This window comes from Dipodomys spectabilis, unplaced genomic scaffold (genome assembly GCF_019054845.1).
Source record: "Dipodomys spectabilis isolate Male_0828 unplaced genomic scaffold, ASM1905484v1 ptg000526l, whole genome shotgun sequence".
Lineage (NCBI taxonomy): Eukaryota > Metazoa > Chordata > Mammalia > Rodentia > Heteromyidae > Dipodomys > Dipodomys spectabilis.
This window is the reverse complement of record NW_024871203.1, coordinates 3,888,612-3,902,447: the sequence shown is the minus strand read 5'-3', so window position 1 is coordinate 3,902,447 and position 13,836 is coordinate 3,888,612. Positions and strand designations below refer to the sequence as shown.

General features: G+C 33.5%; 1 protein-coding gene across 4 annotated transcripts in view; it reads left to right on the top strand.

Moving 5' to 3' along the window:
- Window positions 1–13,836, top strand: part of Cnksr2 (connector enhancer of kinase suppressor of Ras 2) — a 218,098-nt gene that overhangs the window by 35,615 nt on the left and 168,647 nt on the right. For all 4 annotated transcript variants that reach the window (XM_042670199.1, XM_042670198.1, XM_042670197.1 and 1 more), the window contains exon 3: window positions 6,587–6,789. In XM_042670199.1, the coding sequence (XP_042526133.1) occupies window positions 6,587–6,789 (203 nt within the window). The remainder of the gene's footprint in view (window positions 1–6,586; window positions 6,790–13,836) is intronic.

Here is a 13,836-nt window from a genome sequence, read left to right as displayed (position 1 = left end):
TATATAAAGATTAATTTCATAGAAAGAAAAGAGGTCATCAGGAGAGACCTATAGAGTATGGAAACAAAAGGGTACAATTTGACATTTGGGTTAGGAAAGAAAAGGAGGCACTCATAGGAAGACATCTATGAAAGTATTGGCACAAATGCAAAAGATAATGTTCTTTTTACTCAGGACCATTAATAATGCTATTAAATTTCATTAAAAGCAAGTAAGTCTAGCATTGCAAAAAAAAAAACTACCAAAAGAATAGGACTCTCACTTTTGTTTCTTCCCTTCATTGTCATTTTCTCATAGAGGTTTCCTTGATTTACTTCCTTATTCTCGCCTATCCTAAAATATGCCCCCACTGATGCTATTCTCCCCCTTAACCTTCACCTCATTGTAATTATACATTTATGAGTATTCTTCAGCTCAATGACATTTTCTTCCACTAAATTATAAGGTATCTAAGAAAAAATGATTATGCTATTGGTCGCCTAATACATAGCACAAAATTGGTAACAGCTGACTCTCCACCAGTGCCTTTTTTAATGGCAATGCTCAGTCATGTCATATTTTTTCATCTTATAGTTTGGGGATCATTTTTATCTCCCTATTCCTGGAATAAATGAATTCAGCTAGAATGATACTTGCACTATATCTTAATTAGATTGTTAAAATCATGCCTGAAATAAAATATAGTATTCAAGGTAAGGTATGAGTCCACAGTACGATGTAACTTACTAATCTTCAAATGTAAATCAGAATGGCTCTGGTTATGCATTGAAAGTGGATCGGAGATTGGTATATGACTTAGAATTATCTGTTTACCTCACCTTAAAAGTAACTTGTTTCCAGGCACTTGTGACTCATACCTGTAATCCTAGCTACTCAGGAGTCTAAGATCTGGGGATCGTGGTTCAAAGCCAGTCAGGGCAGGAAAGTCAGTGAGACTCTTATCTCTAATAAACTACTCAGAAAAAGCTGGAAGTGGCACTGTGGCTCAAGTGTTAGATGACTAGTCTTGAGCACAGAGAGGTTTAGGACAGAGCCCAGGCCCTGATTTCAAGCCCTAGGAATGGCAAAAAAAAAAAAAAAAAAGTAATTTGTTCAGACACAGTGGTACTTGTCTGCAATCCCATCAGAAGGATTGAGGTTTGTTGCTAGGTTGGGCAAAATTTAGTGAGACCTCTCTGTTTCAATCAATATGCTGAATATGGTGTGACATATCTGTGATTCCAGCTATGTGGGAAGTATTGAAAGGAGGATAGTGGTACAAAGCCATTCCCAAGCAAAAACACAGGACCGTGTCCAAAACATAACAAAAGCAAAAAAATGGCTTTAGGTAAAGCTGATAAAGTACCTGTAAAGCCCTAAGTTCAAACCCTAGTCCTGCTAAGGAATATAGAACAATAATAGTTGACTGTTTCAGTGCTTGAAGTCAAGAATATCTTAGCTGATAAGCAGGGTTCCTCATAAATGAACCACTCATGTTGTACAGGCTCTTATACTGCCAGTTTGAGGAAGGAATGATTAATCATTGACATTGTTATATATAGTTAGTCTACGACGTAGGCTTGAAGTTTTAGGATATGTACAAGGCTCTGGTGACCTAAACCTACTTTAAGGTATGATATCAGAGACATACAGTAGACTATTTCTAAGTTTAAGCCATGGAACTGTGGTTAGTCCTGTCATATGCTAAGCTTTAATTCCTCTACAATTCTAGGTTTAAGAACTACAGTTCTTAAAGTTCTTATAGTTCTTACAGTTCTTATAGTTACCTCATTTGAATACTTCATTATATGATGAACTGTCCTGGAAAGAAATGAAATTAAAGATGTTATTTTTTTTAATTTTCTGCATATATTCACCAATATCAATTTGTAATGTACCCCCAAAGATTCAAATATTTGTTTTCACCCCTCTATAATGGTTATATATCAGCAAGTCCAAAGCACAGATGTAAAAAATAAAAGCTGGGTGCTGGTGGCTCACACCTGTATTTCTAGCTACTCAGGAGGCTGAGATCTAAGGATTATGGCTCAAATCCAGCCTAGGCAGGAAAAGTCCCTGAGACTCTTATCTCCAATTCACCACAAAATGGCAGAAGTGGAGCTGTGGTTCAAGTGGTTGAGTATTAGCCTTCAACAAAAGATCTCAGGGACAGCTCCCAAGCCCCAAGTTCAAGCCCCAGTACTGGTGCGCACACACACACACACACACACACACACACACACACACACATACATGCACATATACAGATATCTTCTCCAATTTATGGTACACATGTTTTCTAGTGATTCTAAAGCAAATTCTGAGCCAAGAATTCTGATTTGATTCATAAATGCAGGACATAAGATGCCTCATCTACTGTTGGGAATGGGAAATTGTCTTCATCTTTCTAGTTTGTACTGGACATTCTACTTTTTCCTCTTCTTTTGACAATCATGTATTCATGCTCAAACAATGCCAAAAATGGGAATGTAAAAATGAAAAAGACTAGTCTATACTCCCAAGACATACAAGTCCACAAAGGAAAACAACACTTGTTAAGAGACATTCAAAGCCTTCAAGAAAATCTCAGAGAAGGAAAGCCAGGATCACTGCTGAGACATGTAGATAGAGGTGACATTTACATTGGCCTTGCTGTAGGATGAGTAGATATTTTCTGGGCAAAAATGTTGGCAAAGAAGTAGGTAGAAGTGGAAGTTTCACCTGCACAATTCACAGAATTGTGAATGAGCATGAAGTTGTCAGAGGAAATTAAGAATGCTGATGTAATGGTGCATAGTAGAAAGTGATGATAAGAAAGGCTACAGAATTTTTGCTCGTGGTCCTCTAATTCACAGTGTGCTCCTCTAAGGAAGGTACCTTTGTCTAAGTCATAGGATTTTTTCTCCTGCTTTTGAAGTGCAATGCTGAGCACATAGAGGACGTTAATATTCCTTGCTGAATGTAATGCTCAGCTTTTCTTTAGAGAACTGTAATTTCTTTTCTTACCTACACAAGCTTTGACTCTCTTCCTAGTGTAAGAAAGACAGAAAAATTACCAAATTCCTTTTGTTTCTTTTAAGCTATGCTATATTTTTATCTGCCTTGTCTTGAAGTTAGTCTTGGTAGGGAATAAATGTTATGGCACCTGATAAAAACCGAAGGCTTATTTAGTCATTTGTTCATTTATGCAGCACATATTTATTAAGCATTTATGTGTGTGTATATATATATATATATAATATGTGTGTATATCTATCTATCTATCTATATATAGTTTGCATCATGTTATTCCAAAAAGCAGTAAGCTGGGTTTTTTTGGGGGGGGCGGGGTCGGTCATGGGGCTTGAACTTTCAGCCTGGGTTCTGTCCCTGAGCTCTTTAGCTTAACGCGAGCACTCTACCAACTTGAGCCACTTCCGGTTTTCTGGTGATTTGTTGGAGATAAGAGTCTCATGGACTTTCCTGTCTGGGCTGTCTTTGAACCACAATCCTCAGATCTCAGCCTTTGAGTAGGTAGGTTTCCAGGCGTGAGCCACCAGTGCCCAGCAGCAGCAAGCTTTTTATGATATAAAAGTATATTGATTATTACAAGGTATGATACTATTTAATATGCATAGAAAACAAGGAATATTAATTGGAAGAATAAAATCATGAAGTAATGAAGAATATAGAGTTCAATATATAGCTCTTCAATTGTTTTTGGACAATATACCTTTTATTTATATTATTGGCATTATGCATGATAATACATTAAGGTATTTGGAAATGTTAGGTTTTATTCCTTTATAACATAATTGCTGACTTTATCCATTTCAAAATTATTTTTTTCTAAAAAACTGATTAAAACGAGCCTTTTAGGACTCACTCATATTTATATAAAGCAAAATATTATAGCCTCTGCAACATGATGCATTCCAATTAAAAATTAGAATACAATGACACTATCACTGTAAAATCTCTACTGCTAGTACCAGATATTTTGATTGTGTATGATGAGAATTTGCTACTAGTAAGAATTTAGCCAACTTTATTTCCAACAATATTGTATGTGTTCTTTTTTTTTGGGGGGGGGGGTCCGGTCGTGGGGCCTGAACTCTGGGCCTGAGCACTGGCCTTCAGCTCTTCAGCTCAAGGCTAGCGCTCTACCACTTGAGCCACAGTGCCACTTCCAGCTTTTTACTTTTTGCTTATGTGGTGCTGAGGAATCGAACCCAGGGCCTCATGCATGCAAGGCAAGCACTCTACCACTGAGCCACTTTCCCAGCCCATTGTATGTGTTCTTAATTTTTTCTTTCATGTATATGCTATATATAAGTATACAGATGAAAGAATAAAACAGTAAGAAGTTGGTGCCAATTCATGAAGACTTGACTATGTTGAATCATTTCTAAATCATGGCTGGTTCCTGGCACACATGCTAATGGTGAAGTATATGAATGCATAGTAATGGATAGGACAAAAGCAGATATGTACACTTCTAGCTTAGGTATTGTTTTCCTGAGGAAGACTTTTCTGCACCAGTAGCAATTCTCAGTTTCCCTTTGCACATCAAATAAGAAGCAAAATGTGTAATGGAGAAACATGCATCTTTTAAAACTAAGGCAATACTTCTTATCTCCATACCCCTAGCCAAAAGCAAAAGGGTATTTCACAGAATGCAATTTACTGGTGACTTTGCAAGCCACAACACAGCATCCATTTCTCATGAAAGAAGAAGAAAGAAAGTATCTCTGTTGGTAGTAATTCTTTAATAAAACTAAAAATGTCAGCAAAAAAGAATCAGACTTTTATTGGTACTAAATCTTCAGTGTTAGCAAATATAATTTGGTATTTAATGTTTATACATTAAAACCTTGCTTTCTTCTCTCCCCTTTTCCCACTAAGTTCTCTTTTTCTTAAATTAACATTGGAAAGTAATCCCTTTAATTTCATATAAAGTGGGTTCCCAGTGGTTGCTCACTTACTAAGATCACTAAATTCATTGGACTATTTTCTTCCCTCTTTCATTCTTTTTTTTCCACTGTGCTCCAGTTGTCACTACCGTATTTTTAATAGGAGTAGAATATTGATACTGAAATATGTAGTCCAGGCTGCCCCTTGCAGGTGGCCTGGTGATTTGCAGTGGTTTTCTGAATTCTGATCTGTATTGATCATGGTTTGCTTAACCCATGAGGTTTACCCAATGTCCTAAATTGTGAAAGGCAGGTAAGGCAAACAACATCTCAAACACAAATTCCACTATATGGGAATGTCATTTTTCTGTGCTTTTATTTTTTTAGGAGGGTCCGGTCGTGGGGCCTGAACTCTGGGCCTGGGCGCTGTCCCTCAGCTCTTCAGCTCAAGGCTAGTGCTCTACCACTTGAGCCACAGCGCCACTTCCGGCTTTTTTCTTTTTGCTTATGTGGTGCTGAGGAATCAAACCCAGGGCCTCACGCATGCAAGGCAAGCACTCTACCACTGAGCCACCTTCCCAGCCCTGTGCTTTTAATTTTTTATAGACAGTAACATATGCTAAAGTTCAGTATATATGATGGTCATTAATCATATTATCTAGCCTTTCTTAGGTGTGTTTCATAACTGCCAAATCACTGTTTTAAATTTTAATTGTAACTTATGAAAACTTTCCCTAAGTTTATTTGAGTGAATATTATTACTATCATTTCCTATTTTTAAGTGGAAAGGAGCTTGTTGTGTATATTTACTTGTATAACCCTTTCTGTAATAGACAAAATATGTAAAGAATTAATGAAAATTATTAGAAATTGGAAAAAAAGGGTGAAAAGAGATATACTGACCAAAAAGTCACTGTGGTTCTTTTGGCTATGCTTCAAAATTGAGTGTGAGCAAATGCAGCCATAAAAAAAATAAAGGTAAACTCAGTTTCAGAATCCATATTAAAAAGTGGAAGGATCAGCTTCTTGGAGAAAGTAGAATTTTTCCTGAAACTTATGAGTCATTATTTAGAGGTCACAAAAAGTTATATATTTTTTTTCTTGTTTTGCATTTAATTATTGAGTTAGGCTTATTTCCATTTCTTTGGGAAAGGAAATCTTTACCTATTATCTATATTCATGATCATTCATCCACCTGTGTGAGTAATGGTTTGTATTTAACAATTGACTAGTAAGTTAACTTAAGTTCACCCATCGTGAGCAAATAAAATCATATTACTCAGTGTATTTATGTGAGAATGGAAGTAGGAAATAGGAAATTTGAGGAGACAGGTGGGGTTGGGATACATGGAGGGGAATGATGAAAGGGATGACACTGATCAAGGTGCATTGTACAAATTATTGAACTGAAATTCCTTTATACAACTATTTAAAGATATTTTTTAAGTAAACTACTGAATCCATGCTATCTTGTTGTCTCAGGTATCATAGTTCCAAGATACAATGTCTTAGTACATAAACCATTTTTTGTAATTTCTTTCTCTGACATCTCCTTTCATTTAACTGTGAGCTCTACTAGGTGATAAATCTCATCTTACTCACTTATAGCTCTAACACTAGTCCTATTGCCCTGTGTAGTACTCAATAAATGCTTTAATGAATGAATAAAATGTTGACTTTAAGCACATTTGTTATTTCTCTTTTTTATAATTCAGAATTATGGCTTGGAAACAGAAAATCTCAAAACTCTTTCACACAAGTTGAATGCATCTGCCAAAAATCTACAGAACTTCATAACAGGAAGGAGGCGGAGTGGCCATTATGATGGAAGGACCAGCCGGAAATTGCCAAATGACTTTCTGACCTCAGTTGTGGACCTGATTGGAGCAGCCAAGAGTCTGCTTGCTTGGTTAGACAGGTAAGAATCTTCCACCTGTTTCAGAAGTAACCCCTCCTTAGACATCAATTTGAATATTAAATTATTTCTTGTTTTTCATTAAGTGATTGGACAGGTAGAAGAGTACCAAATAATGAATATCTAATAATGATTCATCATAGCATAGGGATATCATCAAATAGATATTAATCTTTTAAACATTTTATTTCCAAATAAATTTGTAGCCAGCAATGAATTTATCTCTTACAAAGATAAAAATATTGATGCTGTTTTTTAAGTAAAGTATTTATTTGGCTACCATAACAAAATTTATAGTATCAATTTGCTGATTTTATTTCTTATTTACTGGTGATATTAAGAAAGTGGCCACTAGTATTATATATGCTATTTTAAATAAATAAGTAGGCACTAACAGTTTCATAATATGCATTGTAAATCTCCTTACCTCTTGTTTTTATACATTTATTTTGTAATGCTAAAATAAAAACTTTATAATACAGAATGAAAGTGATTAGATTAAAATGTACATATATTTGGAAATTGTAGTGGAAAGCCAGCTGTATTTATATATATGTACACACACACACACACACACATATATATAATTGTTTTTCGACACAACAACTTGTGCATCTCATTGTTGCAATGGGTTACACTATGTTTTAGTGGTAATCTAATTTGAAAGTATTCTGTCTCTCATAAGGAACTCTGCTAGTATACGATTTTGACAGAAATTTTCTTGAATAAATGTAAGTAGGATAGACATAAATATACACACAAAAAACAGTATTAGATTTTGTCATTATGAAAACTTACACAAATGAAGACAGGAAGAGTGAGCAAATGCAGTTATTCATTGTACATTATGTACAAATTGAAGTACATAACTTGAGAATAGGGACAGGAGGAAAGAAATGGAGGCTAACGAGTGGAAGAGGCATTGATTCATTGTACTCATAACCTGATATATAGAATTGTAAACTCTTTGTACAACTACTTAATAATATAAAAATATGGAGCCTTATATTAAAAGTATATTATTTTATAGAGGGTGTGAGATTGATTAGAAAGCATTGTTAACATATGTGGAAACATCATAATGATTTCTGCTTCCCCTATATAACTAATGTAATGTGGTAAGTAATTTTTTTTTTATTTTTAAGTGGAAATGAAGATAATTTTGCTTAGTTTAATGCTGTCTAAATTTTTTAAGCAATGCATAATATAAAATGATGGTACCAAATCCAAATTTAAACACTAAGCTATACATTGCTAGCCTTTTGGTAATTAATGGACAGAATGTTTTTAAACATTAAACATAATTAAATTTTTATTATAGTTTTCTTGAACTGATCAATTATTAAAGTAATTTCATTTTGAAAATATGTAATCTAAATCTTATTTCCAGTAGTCAGTAACTAAGATGTACCCTAATCTGTAAGTAATATAGCATACTTATTTCAGAAGGTTTATTGATAAACACAAAGCCTAAAGAACGCACACTTTATTTAAATATTTTTACTAACACCTGCACATTGCTCAGCTTTAATACTGGCATTTCATAAATTCCATTATGTTTTCTTTTTGCTCTAGTCTTACATAAATGGAGTAATTAGAGAATGATTTTATTTCTTAGTAACAGATTACATGTTTATAAAATCCCATAAATGGCTTTTAACACTAGTAGTCCTTGAGATTTATTGAATTATTACTTTCATGGTAGCATTTTATCATCTAATAAGATGCTCTTGGCAAATTCCAAGTTCACCTACAAAATACAAAAACATGTATGTTGTTTACACATATGCAGAAACTCTCTGGTAGTAACCCATTAAGTCAATCATTGGTTCTTTGTTTTTATTTCATAGGAAGAAACAATGTGACAAAAAAGTCTGAAAGGACTAATTTAAATAATCTATTTGGCTTTCATTGATGGAAAGGTTCTCACCATGCACATTTTATGTTATACCATATAACACTATTCAGTTAAATCAAAGACCATTTGATATTATTATCATGAAATAAGTACTTACTAGGAAATGAAACAAAAATTTTAACTTTTAGGTGTTCTATTGAAGGTTTTATAAATTGAAGAAGGAAGCAGAATATTTTTGTGATCTTTCAAAGAAAGTTCAGCTCCAGGCTGGCTAGCCTTTATGATGATGGTGCTTTAATAGCCTAAATTTTTTTAAAAGGGGGAAGTGAGAAGGGAGTGAGGGAAGAAGGGAGGAAGCACATGGTGCCAAAGGAGAAAAACAAAGAAAAAGAAATGATTGGCTAGGACAATACATTTGCACTATGGTAAAGATGAGGAGGATCTGCTTATGGTCTTTTTTTTTTGTGGGTTCAAACCTGTGAATTTAAAAGATTTCTTGGGCTACCATGTTGGAGAAATTTCTCTAATTTAAGGCTTTAAAAAGAGAAGTCAATTAGGAATCTTTTTTAGGAATTAGAAATGCTGTTATTCTCAATGATGATTCTGATGCTAAACTTAATAAGGATATCACCTGTTGGCCACAGAACCCTCTAGATACACTTATTATGTCAGTATAACCCAAAAAGGGTTGTTATAATTTTACAGGCAGGGAAACTAGGATTTAAGCAGATTTTAAGTTCAAAAATCGGATTTGTGGAGTCACAGTTCAGTCCTGACAGTCAACTACGGAATCTATCCTCTCTACTGCTATTTGCTGAGATGTTTAATTAGAGAAGCAGTAATGAAAATAGAAGAATGTTGGTGTGATTTGTATAGATAAATAAGAGAGATAAGATCTAGAAAGTAAGGGAAAGGACATTGGGGATAAATAAGAGGTATAAAGAGGATATTAGAATGGATTCCATTTTTTTTCTTCTCCATTGTCCATCATTCATAGACCTGCCTAACATACTGCACGTTTATTGTCTTCATCTGACTGTTCTTCATATTATATATGCCTGAAGAGAGTAGGGATTTTTCAGTCACTTAGTTCAGAGAAACCACAGTTGTGAAGAGTCTTGAGGAAAACAGAAAGTCATTAGTGGATCAAATATTATTGAGAATAGATAGGGTAAGAAATGGAAGTGTTCAGGGAATCAAGATATACATGAATTAACTTGATTGGAAGTTAAAGATGCAAACTCTTTTTTGAAAAAACTTTTCTGTGAAACAATTTCTACTTCAAGATAGCTTTATATAATATAAGCTTTCTGTTTTACCAGTCTTTAATGTTTCAGTGATAATGGAAAAAAATCAAGCAAATTATAAGTGCTGCTAATATATAATATAATACTATATTGTATTATATTATACACCTTGACTACTTTTTCCTCTGCTCTGACTTATATAAATATTTGACTGCTTCTTGGCTTACATAATTTCAAAAGGCTGTAAGGTCAATTTGAGTGTAATAGGTTTTTATCTACCACTGTGTTAGATGGAATGTTTAAGCTGTTTGTTTTCCTAACAAGTGGTCTAGACTTCTATTAGAGATTGTCAGTGGATATCTGATTAAGTTATGTTTTGATCCTTTTCAAAGAAAAAATGTTTTCTAGGTAGCAGCAGGAATGCTAGTCAACACTCTACATGCCCTCCAATTTTACAAAGAATAGAAAACACAATAATCAAATGATCCTAAAACTAAAATGGCAATGTTCTCCAAACCATTATTATGAGTTCCTCAAAGCAGCAGAGAACAGAAAAAGGGTTGATTCATCTCTTGGTAACTTGACCCATAATACTTGTTAACATTTGCTTGCTTGCTTGCTTACTTTCTCCACCCCCCCCCTCTCTTTCTCTCTCTCTCTCTCTTCCTTCCTTCCTTCCTTTTCTTTTTGCTGGTCATGGGGCTTGAACTCTGGGCTTGGGCGCTGTCCCTCAGCTCTTCAGCTCAAGGCTAGCACTCTACCACTTGAGCCACAGTGCCACTTCTGGCTTTTTCTGCTTATGTGGGTGCTGAGGAATCAAACCCAGGGCCTCATGTATGCAAGACAAGCACTCTACCACTGAGCCGCCTTCCTAGCCCCTACATTTTCTTCTTGACATAAAATTTTCTGAATTTTAAGTTCTCTTCTATGTACTAATACGTTATAATTCATTGACCTTGTTAAAGCCATATGAATAATACTTCCAATTTATTTCTTTTATGTAATATTAAGGAACTAACACTGACAAATTTTGTGATTAACTTTTAGAATTATGATTTGATTCCCTCTTTTCTAAATAGATTTTTTTTATTTCATCTTAAGCTCTAGAATAAAACTAATATTCTGCTTTCTTTTTATAAATGTGTCTAGTCTTTTTTATTTTTGTTTGAATACCTTAAAACTTAAATATCTAATTATAAAGTTTTCACACAAATAATGATAACCAAATATTCTTAACAGTTGTATTTCTCAGGCGAGGTTTGATTTAATTTGAAATGTTTAAAGTGGCTGCTGTAATTGAATATTGCTAATTATTTAATCATTAACTTTATTCTTCTGATATAAAGTATGATATACATTAGTTTTAAAAAGTACAATATGGCTAGTTTGATATTTAGCAATGTGTTCATTTGTAAAATGATACATTTTATATATTAAGAAACTTTTATTACATTAAAAAATGTAGCATAGATACATGACTTGGGTTTATTGTTTTATTTTATGTCACTTGAAGAAAGGACAAAGTAAAAAACTAGGTAAAAATCTTTAATCTCTGAATAAAATGCTATAGAGCATGATAACTGTTTTTGACAATTCATTGAGTTGATATGCACCATCTTACATAATGTAACAAGTAACTTACTTGAAGACATTCATCTAATATGAAAATTATATTTTATGTAGTTTTTGTCCAACAGAGAACATTGTTACTTTCCCCCTTGTGTTCATTGTCATGTTATCTCTTTTTTGAAATATTTTTTTCCTTTTTTTTTTTTTGTATACAGGGTCTCCCTGTGTAGCTGAGCCTGGCTTGGGATTTACTATATAACCAAGACTGGTCTCAAAGTTTCAATCCTTCTAGCTCTGCCTCCTAAAGCACTGGGATTACAGAGATGCATTACCACATCAGCTTTCAACTAATTCTTCAATATTTTGAGGAAGTGAATTTTGATTAAGGAAGCTAACAATAAAAATTAACTTACACATTGATATTTCTATTTGAAAGCTAAAACCTCCTACTTTTTGGCTTTAATGCATGAAAATAATATATAAAATTATGTTTCTATGAATTGTTTTACTATTTATAGGGAAACTTTATTCTTTTCTCTGATTTTTAGCATTTATACATAATTCTAATTATTTAAAAATGCCTTTCAAGATCATTTGATTTTGGAGGGATCAATGTCTTAGGATACTGGAAAACTTGAATAGTGAAACTAACAGTTTAGAATGCTAGGAAAAATTATGTTAACAATTCACAAAACCCATTTTCATCTGGTACTTATGTTTCAATGAGAATTATATTTAAAAAACCTATTTCTTTGCAAATTGTCAAGTAAAAACTAAGGCTTTCAAAATCCTTTCATTTCTTCCCATTTTAAATATTGATTTGAATGGAAGGAGACTTTCCTAGAGAAAAAAAAAGCCTCAGAGGTGAATCACAGTTGGTAGCTTTACTGTTCATTCTCAATGCATGGTTTACTTGTCTATTTTTAACCACATCCTGCTGGTTTTGACACCTCATCTTTCTTTGCAGTTTTCTTTGACTTTGCCAAATCCAGCTTTATTGAGAGGTTTACAGGTTACTGTGGAACTATATGTAATGTATGTGTTGCACATATAATACGTATCATGTTGTACATTAACAACTGTATAAATACTCAGTTATTAAATAGAAAAAGATTATTTTGTATTTGTAGTGAAAGTTTATTTTCAGCATTACTACCTAATTCTAATTACTTTATAATTAGAATTATTTTGTTTTATATTATTTTACCTAATTTTATCAAGTTATTTTATAATTTATAATTATAAAACACTTTAAAGACATCCTATTTTGAAAAGATCATTGAGATCTCTTGATATTGAAAGCCTTTTACATATTTAAGGTATAAGATTCTAAGGTGATAAAGAAAAGTATTTATTTTGAAAAATAAGATTTGAAATGTTTCTCTTATGTATGCACATGGGTATTTTCTTCTTCCATGATAGAAAATTGTAGGATAAAAAAATAATTCTATACCAGGAAAAAATATTAAGGCCAAAAAAATTGCATCTACAAAATAGCATCCCTCATTGTGTTGGTCTTATTTCTCCTCATGTGCTTATCACTTTTCCCTTAGCATCACTTGTCCCATAGAACAGTGGTATTAGCACTGCTACTGTCTGTAGACATATAATAAGCTGGAAAATAGTTAAAAGAAGCAGATTTAAGAAGCAGAGAGTTAATGGGTAATATGTGAGTATTATATTCAATTGCTAAATGAAAACATCAAAATGTAATGGATTAACATATAATTAGACAGTTTAAAAATCAAACACAGATATTGTTGACAAGATATGTGTATAATATAATGAAGTTTCAAAGTATGCAAAGTAAAAGTGACAGAATTGAAAGAAGCTCTCAAAAAAGCCACAATTATATGTATAGATTTTACCTCCTCTTGAGAATGGACAAAACTACTAAACAGAAAGTCAGTATGGTTTGGAAGAGCCAAACACCACCACCAAAGGGTATGATAGGGGCTGGGAAGGTGGCTCAGTGATAGAGTGCTTGCCTTGTATACATGAAGCCCTGGGTTTGATTCCTCAGCACCAAATAAGCAGAAAAAGCCAGGAGCGACACTGTGGCTCAAGTGGTAGAGCGCTCACCTTGAGCTGAAAAGCTGAGGGACAGTGCCCAGGCCTAGAGTTTCAGGCCCCATGACTGATTTAAAAAAGGGGGAGAGGGGTAAGGATATAATTGACTTCATTTCAACCTCAAGATCTTTCCAAGTGTCCATAGAATGTTCATTAGATGATCCATATCTGCATCATAAAACAAGCTTAAGCAAATTTTAAAGAATTGAAATCAGATAAAGGAATGAAAATAGGTCCAAGAGGAATGCCCAATGAAAATAAGAATGAAATTCACTGAATAGAATTAAAATACAACAAAATGTTTGT